We start from the raw sequence: 17,328 nt of genomic DNA, 5'->3' as shown, positions 1-17,328 counted from the left end.
GCGAGGCAGAGACAGCGGATATGACCCTTTCATGAAAAGAGGGAAGGTTGTTTTGAATGGTGCAGAACCACAGAGAAAGACTGACTGGGTTTAAAGGTGCAGCTTCCATCCCTTTCACGAGGTTATTTGCTGCCGAGTTGATGGAGCTGATGTTGGTTCACCGCAGAAACTACACCAAAGGAGACACAGATACAGAAGCTTATTTTTGTTCTTGCTGTTTGAGCAGCATGAATTCAAATTACCACACCAGTGAGGAGAAACTGGAGCAACATTGTCAAAGTTTGATTATCCACTCCAGATATTAGTGGGCAAATTTTGCTATTTTATCATGTCATTGTGCTTAAGATTCCCTCTATCATCAGATGCAACTTTCTCTACACAGTTTTTTGAGATTATACAAGTTGTGCAGCAGCCTTCGTGTTCGGTGCAGGCTATGAGTAGGATCGGAGGTAGCCTGAGGTCGTGGCGGTGTCTGGAAAAAACCTTTCATGTCTAGGCATCATGGAGAGAAACAGTGAGAGATGGTCTCTGTCTGAATAGATTGTGATTGAAGTTTTCCGCATCATGGAGAGAAAAGGTGATTTACAGGGTTTGAATGTGTTCGGCATGTCAGAGAGAGTCAGGAATGAGCTGTGTTGGAATAGTTTAGGGTCACGATGGAGTTTCTGAACAGGCTTTTACATATTTATTTACGATGTAATTAGTCTTTGCTTGGTTTTAGATTGTGAACATTTCCTGTGGGCTTGTGCGTGTTGGAGTGTGTGTCTATACGTCTGTGTTCCAGTGTGCCTGTCTGTGAGTGCTGCATGATTTTGTTTACATGCAATTTGTACTAAATGTGAGTTGTTGTTTTTTTTTCTTTTTTTTGGTCACATACTATTTTTGCAAGTTTGTCCACGTGTCTGTGAGCAAACTCGTTAAATATCTAATGTTTGTGAATATTTCCTGTGTTTATGTGCATTTCAGTCAAACACCCCGGGTGGGGGCGGTCATAACCGGGAGGCGGGGAGAAGAGTTCACCATCATGGCGGTCCCCAACCTCAGAGACGACCTCTAATGGTCCCTTCCATTGGTCAGTATGGGAAGGTGGTTGAGGAGAGAAATGAAGGGAAGATTTAGAAATACTTCTAGTTGTGTGTGTGTGACATAGTTAGTTTGTTTCTCTGTTAAAGCCTTCATGAGCTTCTGTGTCTCCAGATCACCTCTGTGTGTATGAACCATGCTCATGCCCTTCACTACCTGAACATAAGCTAGATGTTGCAGAGAATATTATGATGTGCAGTTGCTTTCCTGTGTGCATTTGTAGTTGCTAGGTGACAACATGAATCTGCAGTTGACCTTTTGGGAGGTTGTGCTTTGCGTTGTAACCCCATCACCCTTTAATTGGTGTTTCCCGTAGAGGTAACCTCTGAGAATAACAGTGAGGGAAACCTCTCCCCCATCACCGAGGATGTTTACTATGGCAAAGTAGCTCGCAACAGGACATGGTCATCCCGCAGGCACATGGGCGGCACCAGGTCTCCCCATGGTATGTGCCTGCAGTCCTGTTTTTAACCACCACAGCATGGCAACAGAAAGGCCACCACCGACTGGCAACTGGCAAACAGTAGCTGTGGACACTTGCAAGATGCCTGTTTCTCTGTCTCAAATAATAATAGTGATTATTATGCTTCCAGTTGAACAGCATGACTGCACTGCACTGAAATGGTGGACCCACTGGCAATCCATGGCAGGGGTCCAGGATGAATGTTTCCACAGTTGCAGATGATAAATGATTGATGGACTGCTCAGTGAATGCATCACTCACTGCACTGAACTGATGCCTGCCATATACCCCTTCCCTTAGTGGTACAAACACACCGACTACACTTATCACGGGAGCGTTTGTGCATGAAATCCTGAAGAGAAGGTCGACATTAAAGAATGACTCCACTGTCACTGCTTTTTGTTTCTTCAGGTGTTTGTTGGACATTTGAGTTTTGAAATATCAGCTGCTTGAAATGCAGTTTTTCCTACCAACACATAAAACAACAGTCCAGCTACCAAACCTTGTGTAGGTTGACTTAGACGTGATGCTTTTCACATCATCATCAACTCCACAGTATTACACTTTGCTAGCAGCTACATTTTCCACAACACCTCTTCCATTTCTGCTTTAGATCTGCTGCCATAACTGTTGGCAATGTGTGGAGAGATAATTAGACTTTCACTTAATGCTCTGTTTTCATATGAAGTATATATTTTGTCGGCTTTTTGTAGAATGCATGTTAGTCTTGTGTGTTGTTGTCATGTCCCTGAATCACTTCTCTGCATTGCACCACGTTTTTGTCTTGCTCCTCATTTGTCCCTCACTGCGTATACAAATACGAAGATAGTGTTAGACACATGTAGTGTGTGTGTTAGTGGGTGCACGTGTAGTAAATGATTTAATAGCTGACTGAGCACAGATTTCTTCCTGCATGCTTACAGGCACAAATATGACTGGACAAGGAAATCAAATCTGTCATGAAACACTACATGATAAAATCAATAAGATTTAAAAAAGAGAGGAAAATCCTCCTCTCCTTGATTTCCTTTGATTGAAGCATGGCTAAGCTACATCACAATGTAAACGTGAAGATTTATGTATTAAAGTTATTTACTATAGATGTACATGGTCACCTGAGTTGTGTTGCTGAGCCCTGAAATCTGCTGCACAGCACAAACACAGGCTCATTTCACAGGAGACAAAAATAAAAAAAATCTATAAAAAAATCAGTCTCCTACAAAGCAGCTGTTTCCTGTCGGCTGCCCTGTCGAGTGATGCAAGATCTTTTTTTTTCATTTGTTCTTTGTCTTTCGTGTTTTAAAGATGGATACAGGGATCGCCGCTCGCCCACGTACTATGACGAGTCAGAGACTGAGGAGACTTTCCGGATCTTTGTGGCCCTCTTTGACTACGATCCTCTCTCCATGTCACCGAACCCCGACGCTGCTGATGAGGAGCTGCCCTTCAAAGAGGGGCTGATCATTCGGGTGGGGGTTTAAAATTTGAGAAGACTTACTCCATTCCTGATTGTTTTCTCCTCCTTGTCTTTAAGATGTGTCTAGACTAGTGGAAGTTTGAGTGCTGAATCTTTATCGATACCATTTAAGTAAAAAGGAAACTTAACACTATAATAAAAGTACAGTATGTGTTTTATAGCTGGAGCTCTAAACATCGCTCTCTCTCTCCAGGTGTATGGCGATAAAGACACAGACGGGTTCTACAGAGGAGAAGTGAGGGGCCGGATGGGGCTGATCCCCTGTAACATGGTGTCGGAGATACGAGCCGAGGACGAGGAGACCATGGACCAGCTCATCAAACAGGGTTTCCTGCCACTCAGCACCCCTGTGGACAGAATAGGTATAACACACTCGTACACACAATTATCAAAGAATTACATGTTGTCGAAACACCTCTGGTTAAAACGGCGTCTATTACCACTTCCAGAGCAGAACAGGAGAGGCCTCCGTCGAGATCAGGCCTCGAGGAGGATGGTGGCTCTGTACGACTACGACCCCCGAGAGAGCTCCCCCAATGTTGATGTCGAGGTATCACCGCTGAACACCAGACACAAACTAATACTTCCTACGTATTATTTCTTCCAAACCTTTGCAAGACGCTAAAACCTTTATGATTAATGGTACACGTTTGTTTTGGGATTTCGTTTCAAACTAGTTTAATGTTCCTAAAATATAACTGTGGCAATGGTAGGACAGACTAATTAATATAGTAAAGAGTGAAAGTGTAAAATGTAAATCTACGTTGCCTTTTTGCTTGATGTAGTTCGAATAAAGACCTAAAAGATAAAGTAAAATATAATTTTTATTTCACACTACCCTTCTAAACAGCTTACGTTGCATCATAGATAAACACGAATGATTAAAGTCAAACCAAACGTTAGAATCAGATTGTGAGACACAAACACCTGTCGATGCAACAAACGTTCCACAAGAATAATTAAAAGTAAAGCCAAGGTTAAAATCTGTATATTGTAAACTCGTTTCTCTTTGTCTCCTGATAGGCTGAGCTGACCTTCTGTGCTGGTGACATCATCGCCGTGTTTGCCGACATCGATGAAGACGGGTTCTATTACGTGAGTGCTGCTCCTCCGTGTTTGCTTCTCCCATTAAAACACTTAATATCTTAATGATTTGTACAAAAACTGAACTGCACAGACGACAAGTTGTGGCTTAATCCCTTTTAATCGCATTAGACAAACAAATATACCGAGTTAATTCTTTGGAGGTGTTGACAGGCAAATTATTATTTCCCTTTAGACGGAGCCAGGTGCTGTTTGTTTGTGCCTCCTGTTTCTAGTGTTTGTTCCAGCCTAAGCTAACTACACATATTCTCATCAACAGAGCAAATGGGCATATGTCACAAAGTATATTCGCATTTTATTATTGAAGGAGGAGAAAATCTACAGTGTCAAAACCGTAGAATAATTGGAAACTGAATTAACATCAACCACGTTTCCTCCTCTTCTCGTTTCCGTCCACAGGGTGAGATGAACGGCCATCGTGGTCTGGTTCCCTCTAACTTCCTGGAAGAAGTGCCTGATGACGTGGAGGTGTATCTGACCGATACTCCGTCCCACTACCCCCAGGAAGAGCCTGCCAACCGGCCGCCCGCCAACTCTGCTGCCGCCGTCCCCGAGGGCAAACGGGTACATCATCATCGCCGCTCTCAGCGCTAGGCCCTGTGTTCATCCATCCTCCGTCCTCTCTCTTGATTTCCGTCTCTCGCTTCCTCCACTTTGCCGTCTGTGTGCTGTTCATTGTGTGTGTTTGTTCATGTGGTGACAGTGGTGACTCTGTACAAACTAACAACTCCCCCGCCCTCCTCCCCTCTCACCCTTTCGAAAAGGGGACAAAAATCCCGTGTTGACACCTTTCTGAGAGAAAGGAAGAAGCAAAGCCTGACAATGGACAGAGAGAGGATAGACTGTGGGAGCTCTGTGGGTGACTTATGCATGCAGCACTGGTGGAGGAGGACTTGAAAAAGGCTCAGCTCATTCCTTACACAGCGTAATTTGGTACCTCTTTGCACTGAAACACAAAAACATTGTGGTTATTGTGTATAATAAAAAAGAAGTGCTTTATTTACACAATTGCTACCCAATGGCACGGAAGAAGAAAAGTTAAACCAGAGAGGAGAAGCATGCCTTTTTCAAACTTGATACATTTTATATTCCCTTTCTTGGCTCGACTGCTGTATTTCCTTAAAGAGGCTTTGTTTCTTTATGTATATTGCACACACATCAGATCTATTTTTCAGCCATGTTGACAGTGGATACGCCATGTTTGCTCTGCGCTCAAGAGACAGAACTAACCGCAGCACTGAGACGTCCATACTGTATTGTTACAATAAACAATAAAAGAAGAAATTGGATATTAAAAACATTCTTTTTTTCCTGCTCTGTGTTCGTGTGTGTCGGTGTCGTTGTTGTTTTCAGTTTTTCATGGTGGTGTTTTCTTTTTACCCGACGGTGACGATGCTGCCACGTCTGATTTCGTTTTTTTGTTTTTCCTCACCCGCTTGGCAAAACAAAACAAAACAAACAGAAGAAGATTGTTCATTTCACACCATAAATGGCTCTGTCTGCCTCGTACAGTAAGTCGGCAACTTGAGATACCAAACTCGCGGCTCTAATGCACACAGCCGGTCACAGGAGAGGCTTCTAAACGCTGCCGTGATGGAAACACAAGTTTCCTCAATGCTTTGCTTCCTGATAACAGTCAAATCGAATCAGGAAGTTATTTATCTCTGGTGTTTGATCAGGAACTTAATGAAATTTACACATTTAATTAAGACAAAGAAAAATGTTTATTTTCTCACATCTCCAACAGCCCTGAAAAGCATCATTTAGAGTTTGAAAGGTTTAATATTTATGACACATTGTTGATGTGATCCACACTCAGCCCTCATGATTTCATAATACAAAGCAGAAGGGCGTAGAGCTCACACCTCCACCAAGGCCCAACACTCCCCTCATGAAATTTAAATTCACTAAATCTGAATTTTTATTTGGATCTGCACCAACTTCAGACTCTCACTCCTAGATATCAGTCCCCTTAACTTCCATGAGTTCTTTTTTTCATCAAGATCCATAAATTATTCTCTGGGAATTAAATGAAAATGTTCAAAAAAACCTCATCTCACACAGTTAAAGAAAATAACTATATTCTTCATTAAAGTGTTGAAACGCAGAAAGGTGCATCGTGCTGCTGCATTAGAGGAGAAGCCTGGTATCTACAGTTGTTTCCCTGGGTGTTGTTCTGTATATGATCGTACTGTATGTTCCTGATGGTGGACCCCTCCAGCTCTGTGGTGTGCTAACTCCGGCATTTGATGGCTTCCTGCTCAGTGTTTCCTCTGCATACATGTACTGTGTGTGTGTGAGTGTGTTTGTGTGTGTGTGTGAAAACATGACGTTTATCTCTATTGTTAAATGAACAGGTCGATTATCACTAGTTAGTCATTTAAATACTGTTTAAAATGTGTCATTAGTAATTTAACATGATTCTGTGGATCTGAATCGTCTCTAGAAGCAGCTCCCAAACTAAATCTACTTCAACTTTGACAAATATTAAGTCTTTAATGATTCAAAATGTATTTCCACAAATTATTTCTTGACTTTGATCTAGTGGTTGAACACCACACCTTCCCCACAGACCGACCACAGGCCGTATGACCGTGTCAGTTCTTTTGTAATACGCTGCCCCCCCTGCCTCCACACCTCCCCCATCGCCTCTCTCCCCAGGTCACCACAGAAACCTCCGACACGGCCAACAACAACGACGCCACGCCCGTCCGAGCGCCGTCCCCGATCGTCCGGCCTCTCCTGCCGGGCACCATGAGGCCCCTCAGTCCCATGAGGGGCCCCCACGTCCCGATGGACCCCCGGGACCCTCAAGACCTGGCCAACAAGAAGAAGAAAGGACTACTTTCCAAGGGGAAGAAACTGCTGAAGAGACTCTCCCCTGTGAAATAAAAAAAAAGCAAAGCATATATGTAGAACATGTGCAGACACGCCAGGCTCTGTATATTGCATCCATACAATCAACAGAGAGGATGCAGACCGAGAGAGCCTGTTTATTCAAATATAACCAGTGATACAATTATTCATGTTGATCAACTAAATGATGTACAGTGCAGTGCCAAAATCAAAGAGAGGGGGTCACCTGCAGACACAACATATTACTGTGATGTATTTTAAAATCCAGAAGAAAAAAAAACAAAAAAACTAGGATTTTCATGACATGTATTTATCTCTTTTCTTCACCATTAGTCAAAGAAACTCTATTTATTTCAAGCAGGGTAGCTGTGAAAACAAAAGTGACGTTTCCGACGAGCTTTTCTCAGCCAAAAACTTTAAAAAAAGATGAACATTTTCCTGGAGTATTCACGTCACCACAAGGCACCGTGCTCCTCGTATAGACTACACTGTTCCTGAGGCATTCTGCGAAAGCAATGCTGGCTGCTAAACTCTAAAAAAGGCTTTATTCAGTGCAATATCACAGAGAGGTGGTAGCATATGTGTGGAGGGAGGAGGATTTCCACTCGTGATGCAGCAGAGAGACGTTTCTTCTGCGATGAGGGGGATTGAAAGAGGAGAAGAAGTTGAGCGGCAACGGGGCATTAACGTCAGAAAACACCAGGCGAGCTCAGCTGTGTCAGTGGCCTTTATGAAAACAATGTGACATCCCTCGTCTGATCACAAGGCTGATTCACACCACTTTGTTTGGGGGGGGGGTTTACGACGGGTTCGCTTGTGCTTTGTCTCTTTTTTTTTTTTCTTGATGAAATAATTAAGACGTGTTTCGCTGTCAAACTGTCATGAAACACCTAGTTCAAGACAAAATTGTGTGTCTGTCTTCCTATTGCACAAAGGTGGGTGTTTTTGTCTGACGACTGGTGAGACGTGTGTGTGTGTGTGTGTGTGAGTGTGTGTGCGAGATGCCTTCATGTTTTTGCACCCCTCATGTTTCTTGTTCACTTTTTGTTTCCCCTGAGGGACAGACCATGTAGTTACTGGTCCTGTGATGTAGTGATGTGCTGCTGCCTCCATCTCCATCATGTCTTTGCTTCAGAGGGCCGACGTTAAAGCCTCACGGTGAAACCACAAATCAAATCCACAAGCACTAAAGGTCTTTGGGTAGAAATGTATTTATTCTTCATCCTGTACATGACTGAAGTACATAAGGTCTATATCATACTAATTCAACATGTTACAGAATCATCCACAACACGGTCTCTACTTTATTCCTGTGATTTTAGAAGATTTAACGATTTGCTGAAAGTCTGCAGACTCTGATTAGAAATGCCGTCCTGCTGCTGCTGCTCCATTTAGTTTGTCGACTCACTGAATGTTTTATACATTCAATCGAGTCTCAAAAAACACAAACTCTTATATTTGCATAACGCCACTAAAAGATCTGCAGCAGCAAATGTGGTCGGATCAGCAGAAACGATGTGATATCCTCACATCCCCTGTCTGTTAAATCAGTTTCTCCTGTCATTTACTGTCAGTGTCTGCATTGAGTGGAAATACAGAACCTGAATCTGAATGAAGACACATTGACTTTCAGCATTTCACTTTTTAATTTAAATATAAATAAAACCTTTAGTTCCTTTTTAGTTAATATACTTTATTACACACTTTACATATCCTGCTTTAGTTAGAATCTCAAATTGAACCTTTTTCTTTTCCGCTACAGTTCCAATCGACAACCTGCAGCTTAGAGAGTTAACCATTATTTCCTATGGAAGCCCCAGTGTGACAAAAAGTGTCATATTTTTGTCATATTTACTTATTTTTTTTAATAACATTGAATGATGTTATTCAGAAAATTATAACGAGAAATGAAAATCTGAACTTTACTGGTCACATACAGCACAAAATTCAAATGTATTTTTTCAAGTAGCCAAAACACAACTTACTTACCTCTCCGGCTTTCAAGGACACGGCGGTTGTGTGTGTCCATCGTGACAGGTTATTGGGACGAGTGTTTTAAATAGGAACTGAGACTTGGAGTCCACATACTGAACCAGCATCGTGTGTTCTGTGCTGGTGACAGAAAGTAATGGATTACCGATGAGAGGGATAACTTTGATGATTTAAAAATGATCTATGTTTGGTTTGAAATGTCCATCCTGTCAATCTCTAGCTTTCCTTGATGTCACGTTGCACTTGAAGAATGAGTCAGACCCGAGTTGATTATGTGAAATGATTTACTGATATTATATGAATCGATGAAATGCAATGAAGGTAAAGTTCCACCGGCAATAGGTTTACATCCATTCTTTTGGTTCCAAAGCTGTTTCTGTATAGTTTCTCATTCCGTCTCTTCTTGCAGTTGAAACAACATCGTGTCCCAGAACCCGATCATTCACACGTGACTGGGTGGAGTGTCTCGACACTGTAGCTCTTTTTGTACTCGGATCCATTTGTAGGTAATTTCTAAATGTTTCTACTTGATTTTACGGCAGCCTTTTCTTCAGTGCACTGAGATCTCCTCTCCTTGTGACAGACTGCAAGCGTTCTCTCCATAGTGTCCTTTTGAAATCAGATGTATCGGTCCACCGTATGTGCTTGCTTTGTGAATCAAAGTTTAAAAAAAAGGAAAAGAAAAAAGAGAAATCATTGGACAGTATTTATGGTGATTAATTATGTGTGGGTGTGCATGTGAAAAAAATAGCCAACGACTTTTATAACCAAATTAAATTTGATATTTTTTAGAAAAATCTTTGTTGATGCTCATTTCGTGTGGTTGTGACTCTTCAGTTTGTTTCCACTGACGGGAGCAGCTCGGGTTTAGACCTTGTTTGGACACAGTAGGAAAACGGTTCCTTACATTCATTCAAGCTGCATCAGATTTTATACACTCATAGATATGAGTCCCTTAAATGTGCCTGATGTTTTCATCCAGATCCATAAATGATTCCCTGGGAAAACGGTGAAAATGTTGAAAACAGCTCTATCTCACAATGTAAAAAAAAGTAACAAGAAATTACTGGATTGGTGACAAATTTGAATGGGTTCTTTCCTGACCAATACCACTTCCTTCCACTAATTTCCGTGGTAATCTGTTCAGTTGTTTTTGTATAATCTTGTTCACAATCATACAAACAAACCAAACGCACAGAGCTGAAAACATGACCTCCTTCGTGGAGTTAAAAATTTGACCCTTTGTGATTCTGACCCCATCTAACCATTCACATATCTATCCATCCATCTATTAATCTATCCATCCATCCATCCATCCATGATCTATACCTCTAGGGGTCACAGAGGGCTGGAGCCAATCACAGTTGACATTGGGGCGATAGTCGGGTACAAAATAAAAGACGTCAATATAGAAAACAGATCAAATACCATACTGTATACATTAGAGGTGTATACAGTACAAGTATGTGTATACATAACTTATTACACATTTTCCAGAGGTGAGTAAACAAAGGTCGCCAGCCCGTCCCAGATAAAATATACATTTAAAAACACAGATGATGCTTCACTTAACTCCAGCTGTTATTTATGTGTCATCGAGCAAAATCTAATTCTGCAGTCACACTTTTCTGCTGTGAAGAGTTTCAGCTTCAAACAGTGAAGACTCCCGACATGCACAGACCTGGTGTCAGATTTTAATAACCATCTTTCAAGGTTATATAATTAATTCATAAAAGTTTATTTGAAGTCTGGCTGCAGAGGGGAAAGAGAATTTAACTAAACTAATTTAACTCCTGTCACGTTTTTTTATATCCTGGGCTGACTGATGGCCATCCGGCTCTTTATCTTTCATTATCACGCTGTCGCACAAATTACTGGGGGGCGTAACATTTAAAAAAATGCATTTAATGTTTTATGTATGATGTCAGGGACGTTATATATGTGGACGCTCGAGTGTCTGAAATGATGAAGCCGAGCTCCTCGTGCAGATTCATCCTCAGTGATACAACCTGGGTTTGTGTTTGAGGATCAATATCAGACACCTCACGGGTTTATTTTTGCAGCTGCACCGAACAAAACCACTCGTCCAACATTTTTTTTAATAAATGAAGAGAGAGACTCCACCATCTATTTGTGGCTCTCATGTGCAGAAAGCTTTTCAATAGCAGCCTGTGTCCTAATGGGGTCAGTCAAATGTTTTCCAGCTGTTTCTCTGTGGATTCGCTGGTAATTACGGCTCATAACGCTTGTGGAACTCTGAATGTGAGGCCCGGGGCTTTGAGAGGCGGCAGTAGGAGGTCAACACACGTTGGCATAATAAGATACAGCGTGAATACCTGCCAGGTCACAGCTTACTTATCAGGACATCATCTGTTTGTCAGATTTAATCACTGGCTCAGATTTATTCATTAGACATGATTTCAAAACAACAAGAGGAAAGTGCAGTGCAATGAAACTTGAAGTCTGACATGTGTTGACTCTCTCTGTTCCTCTGATGGGACGGAGCTTTGAAAAGTTACGGTGAGGAAGTTTCAAAGTTTGAGATCCACACCTTCAATTATTTACCAGTAATTTGTAATGCATTACTCTAGGTTAGTACTTTTTTATAACCCCCCCTACAGAGACGAGTGTTAAAGCCACAGAAACATATCCTGAAGTTTGTTCCTGTTTGTTTGTGCAAACATACGAGACAAGATAAAACTTTATAGATCCACACACCGGGGAAATTCACTTGTTACAGCAGCGGACGAGTCAGAATGAGGAAGACAGGAGAAAAAATATATAAAAGGGCACTGGAATAAAAATAAAGAATAACAGAAAAACTGCTATGTCTCTTGCTACGTCCTTGAGAGAAGTCAAGGACGTTAATTCTTTGTGATTATATTACTTTATATTACTTTATTACTAGTATCACTTCTCTTTCCTCTTGGTATTTATTCTAACCTCTGTATTTGTTCAACTTTAACGTTTCACTCATCTCTCTCCAATTTTCTCTTGAACACTTGTGACACATATTAATGTTTGTAGAGTCTATAGACACTACAGTGTATAACATTTATATATACTAATTTATATATATATATATATATATATATATATACATATTATATGTACATATTTAATTTATACATTTATAATATAATTAGTGATTTTATCGTTTGTATTTGTTATGGGCGTGATTTCCATATATGCCAATAATGGTTCCTACCACACCCAACACACACATATAATTTGTGTATATGGTAATAAACAATACTACACAGCATGTCACACACATCACACTCCACTGAACTTGTGTTGTGGATGAATAATAGTAATTTTTTCTTGTTATTATTATAATAAATTAATATTATTATCAAAGAAGTGACAATCAAACATCAGCCCAAAATATCTCAGCGTTTCATTTTCCACCAGCTGTTGACATATCAGCCGCATGCTGGCACATGTTCAACAGCTTTCCTGCTATTACCCGCTGCTCCTCAGGAGGGCAGCAGGGCTTTTCAGTTGGCCAGTGACAGCATGAGATGTGACTGTGCTGAGGAGAATCACATCTTCACTGACAAACCTGTACATCTCACAAAGTGTCGAAAGAAACATACAAAATCCAGACGGCTGAACTCTCCCCCTCCTCCTCCTCCTCCTCCTCTTCCCTCTCAAAGCCTGAATGTGCTTTGTTTCATTCTAATGATGAATCCAGCAGGAGGAGAAGCTCCAGGACTGAGGAGCAGAGGAGGAAACTCTGCAGAGCGATGCTGTAACAGCCTCTCTGTTCTCAGGCAGTTAAAGAAACAGAGGAGATTGCATTTGTAAATCAATGGATCTCTGTTTGGTGCTTCTAATACATTTGCCCTATATTCTCCTCTTTTTCCTGTCCTTCATCTCCTCTCCCTCTTTCAACCCCCCCTCCCATCCACCTCCTCCTCTCCTGCCCCGACTTCCCCTCACTATCCCACAGATCTTTATTGAGCTGTAAGTCTCCGGAGTCCCTCGAGGGCCAACGGATGTTTAAAATTCTCGCCAGTTGTAACCTCTCCATCACTCGCTCTTGTCCTGTCTGCCACGCCACCAGGGGTGTGGGGGGTTGGGGGAGTCATCCGTCTTCTCCTGGCCTCCCTGAATATTTCACAAAACCTCAGTTAAACTCTCAGCATTTGTTTGACCCTCCTCCTCCTGAAATCACAGCAGGGATCTCCCAGGTGAAACATTTTAATTTTGACTTTGATTCACTCAGAGACCTTTTGTCATGTGATGAGCTGCGGATTTCCTTTGAAGTCTGGGGGCCTCAAACTTCACTAAGTTCGTGGAGAGGTGTGTGGTACGGAGACTCAGGGGGGCTGAGTGTGGGGTATTATACAGATAGTGCTTTGCATGTGAATATATCCCTCATAGCATACATGCATGGCCGTATTAACTGGCAGGACCCTGGGGCAAATATGAACCCTTGGAGCGTGTGTGAGTGTGTGTGTATTCTCTGATGTTTAGATAAAAATGCAGCAATGCTTTCACAGCCACCATCATTTTACTTAATAATATCGTTAAGTGTTGAATGCATAAGTACCAAACAAATGTGCAATGAATCAATTCACCACACACTAATTGCAGCACAATGAGCCTCCAGCCTTTGGGGCCCCTCAGGGTGTGTGACCCTGGGGCAGTTGGCAGCTTTTCCTGGTTGGTGGTCCAGCTTTGCATGAATAAAATCAAAATAACGTCTCACGCCTGATGTATCTAATGTCAATTATGCAACATATTCAACCTTTAAAAACATCCATGAAAACATCAGCAGTGAAGCATGACCCAATGCTGTTATATGACCTGGAGCTGGGTACAGTAGGTTTGACATATAAATCCTTTTTTCAGCTCAGATGAGAGAAATGTTCGACAGAAAAGCGAGATCGGGCTGAAAAGTTCACCTGTGTCCATCCATCCACAGCGGCATTAATGCTTTTCCCGCAGCGCGGTTGGAGGCGAGCCTCATACCTGTCCATCACGGTGCTCTGAGGGCAGAGTGTCTGTGGGAGCAGATACCACCTAAGAGGTAGCTCAGTCGAGGCATCCTGCAGAGGTGGAAAACTGATGTTTATGGCAGCCACGCTCTAAGAAGGGCATTCATTTGTCATCAGCTGAAGAATGTTGGCTGAAGTCAGCGAAGGGAAGCTGCCAGGGCGCCGGGCCTCGCCTCGGTGATTCATCTTGGACTGCATGGAGATGTCCACAGGGCACAGGGTTGGCTGCAGAGCCCTCAGAGCTCCAGCATCTCCAGCGTTGAAAAGACCGACTGCCCCTCGGCTGCCTGTAGCGCCAAGTGTTATTACACAGGTGTAATGACAGCTTTATGTTCGGAGACCGGACTCCAGCACTCCCCAGAGATCAAAGTAGAGAATACAGAAGCAGTTTGCAATGATTTCCATTCACGGAGCCTCATAAATGCTTATAGCTCCAGTTGACTTGGGACTTCTTCAACTACTTTTTCCGTTGTTATTATTTTCCAATCTATTCGTGCGATAGTCGGATGCAGCGTCAGCAGGACGAGTCCATGTTGATTTGATCCTTGTTTGATTGATTGATTGGAGTTAATTTGATCACCATTTGTCTGAAGGGGAGTGATAAGAAGTATTGAGGAATGATTAAAGTGGAACACTGCTGCAGTTCAACATCCATCACTGAGCTGGATTAGTGTCAGTAAAAGTTGGATGGATCCACTAATCATACGATGACCCCAGGACGTGCTGCACTGACTCATCACAGGCTGGTCTCAGTTCAGCTGGAGGTCAACCTACAGGTAAAAGCTTCCTCGGGTATAATCTCTCCTGGTATGCTCATACTCATATATATGTACATGTAGCTTTCTTCTGAACAGCACCAAGTTGTAAATTATTTTCAGTATATTTAATGTATTTTATCCACTCTCGTTTGTTATTTACTTTGGTGAATATGACGCTCATATAACTTCAAGCTTGAACCATCCATGTTATCATGTTTTGATGTTTAATGCAGAGACATAAACATATTAAAACTCATCTTCAGCTGCAGCAAAGAATCAATGTGCAGATTCTACTTTTCCTGTTATTGAGCCCTGATATGAAATCGTTATTTAAAAAAGTGCAATTCTGGAAATACAAGTGCAGCAGTGAGATGCATGAGCCTATAATAAGTTTTATCAGAATTCTGTTAGTTGCATTTATCCACTGGGGACCATGAATGTCTGTACAAAATGTTATGGAAAACTATCCAAAAGTTGTTGAGATACTTCAAAGTGGTGGATAAGCCGAGCATCAAACATTTGTAACTCGTCGTGCTGGTAGTGTGGCTTAAAAGAAACAGTGTCGGTTTCAGCTCAATTAGGTTTCATATTTAAAAAAGGAAAACGAAATAAAATCATTATAAATAATTGCAGGGATTTAGGTTTTGGCCCAGTTTGCTCCTCATGAAAAAAAACCTCCCAAAACCTTTGGGCCACCTGGCTGCAGCTTTATCTGCGGAGTCCCCCACGGAGCATGTGACCACCTCTCTGTCATCTGTAGCAGCACCAGCAGCGAGCTGCATTTAGAAAACTACAGAGATCTGGAGACGTTCCCAGACTCCAGAGCTGGAAGCTTCTGCCTCTGTCAGCTTTAATAATCACAACCAGCCAAAAAAACACACAAGCAAACTGCTTAAATTAAACCTCAGTGACTTGAAAATGTAACGCATGTGTGCCGTCCCTGCACTGTAAATATTAGAGCGATGTGTACAGTCAAATCAAGTTCCTCTCCTGAGATGATACAGACTCCATTAGTTCTTCAAAGTTTTATTGGTATTTAGAGGCCCCTGAATGTAACTCTGAGCCACATATTTATTTTAATCAGCCTCTGCTGTCATGAGACAAAGTGTTTATTTGCCTTTGTGCATAACGCTGTCACCCTGGCACCGGTGCCACCAGCAATAAAACACCCAGTGAGGCGCTGCATGGGCGCAGTGGACATATTCTGTCAGTAAAATGCATTTGTCTCAGAGAACAGGTATTTAGTGGGACGTCAGACAGAGGAGAACACAAGACGAGTCCGACCAAGCTCATTAAACCCTCTCGCTGTTCTTTACCATAAATCTGATGTCGGCATTTAGGCGGATGTCTCCGTGCAGAAGTAGACTAGAGGGATGCCACGGCGCTTAAACTGCATCACCCCCGGCTCGCTCCCAGACACCGAGATGCTCATTTTATAGACACCCTGGTTTTAAGGGCACCATGTTTTTTCAGTGCCTGCTTTGAACTTGCACTGGTGCTCAGTGTACCTCATTATGGAATTTATGTCAAGGCGGATGAAGTGATACACACACAAAAAAAAAAAGAAAAACAGAGTGCTAAGAAATTAAATGTGGCCTGAAGGTCTGCAGTGCAGTTGCACAGAAAATATCTGTAATTCACTTTGTGGATTCCAGGCTGAAGGAAATCTCACATCTGTAGATACTGCATGGACACGTGTGAGATATTCTCAAATTCTCTATAAGCACACGGACGTTATGTGGTTTAGCGGGAGTCACATGAGACTAAAGTGGAGTGTTTGCTGATCCTTTGTACCTTGTTGCCAAATATACACTGTGCTATGACACCACAAGGCTTTAGTGCCGGCATCCATCTGCTGCATCCCACTCACCAAATACAGTCTGATGCCATGTGAGGCCGGACTGAGAGTGTGCAGCTGACAGCTGGCAAAACCTACACAAAACTTTTCCCTCTCTCCAAAACTGTCAGGAGTAATGTCACAGCTCATACATCATGATCACGTCTCCGCCATGATCACATCTCCGCACATATTAGCTTCACTTCATTGGCTGCCTGTGTTTTGGAATTGATTTATAAATATTGCTGTTGACCTTCAAGGCACGGTTTGGCATCACTTGACTGAGCTACTCACCTGCCGGGAGTCTGAGATCCTCTGATGAAGACCTGAGATATTCCTGGGTCGAGACTGAAGAGCTGAGGTGACGGGGCCCCTGCTGTCAGGGCCCTGGCCCTCAGGAGTAGTTCACCTCAGAAAACTGTTTGTTAATCATCTCTTAATACATAGTGTTACCCATCAGCTGTTGCTTGATTGTTGTTGTTATGTTTATTTGTTATCCTTTTCTTTTGCCATTACTCTTAAATCATGTTGTATTTTTTGTAATCTCCTGTCTTTGATTGGAAATGATATTGTATTATTTTGTGTGTAGTTTTGTTTTCATTTGTCCTGTTTATGAATCACTTTGTAAAGGTGGTTTTGAAAGGTGCTATATAAATAACGTTATAATGATGATGATGATTATTGTCATCAATATTTGTATTATATATTATTAAAGGCCTCCCAATGTCACATGCACATATATACATATATAT

The 17,328-nt window shown here is 42.0% G+C and overlaps 1 protein-coding gene across 14 annotated transcripts in view; it reads left to right on the top strand.

The window, feature by feature from the left end:
- The window catches only part of rimbp2a (RIMS binding protein 2a), a 44,214-nt gene extending 34,442 nt beyond the window's left edge, over window positions 1–9,772 (top strand). For 6 of the 14 annotated variants that reach the window (XM_035141653.2, XM_047344574.1, XM_035141652.2 and 3 more), the window contains 7 exons: window positions 967–1,072; window positions 1,400–1,528; window positions 2,852–3,015; window positions 3,217–3,573; window positions 4,047–4,118; window positions 4,527–4,691; window positions 6,789–9,772. In XM_035141653.2, coding sequence (XP_034997544.1) covers window positions 967–1,072; window positions 1,400–1,528; window positions 2,852–3,015; window positions 3,217–3,573; window positions 4,047–4,118; window positions 4,527–4,691; window positions 6,789–7,019 — 1,224 coding nt within the window. In that variant the 3' untranslated portion in view covers window positions 7,020–9,772. Of the gene's footprint in view, window positions 1–966; window positions 1,073–1,399; window positions 1,529–2,851; window positions 3,016–3,216; window positions 3,574–4,046; window positions 4,119–4,526; window positions 4,692–5,589; window positions 5,639–6,788 lie in introns of all 14 variants that reach the window. The other 8 variants (XM_047344578.1, XM_047344572.1, XM_047344580.1 and 5 more) reach the window with 4 other exon arrangements.
- The last annotated feature ends 7,556 nt before the right edge of the window (window positions 9,773–17,328 follow it).

Source organism: Hippoglossus stenolepis, chromosome 18 (genome assembly GCF_022539355.2).
Source record: "Hippoglossus stenolepis isolate QCI-W04-F060 chromosome 18, HSTE1.2, whole genome shotgun sequence".
Lineage (NCBI taxonomy): Eukaryota > Metazoa > Chordata > Actinopteri > Pleuronectiformes > Pleuronectidae > Hippoglossus > Hippoglossus stenolepis.
This window is presented reverse-complemented; position numbering and strand designations above follow the sequence as displayed.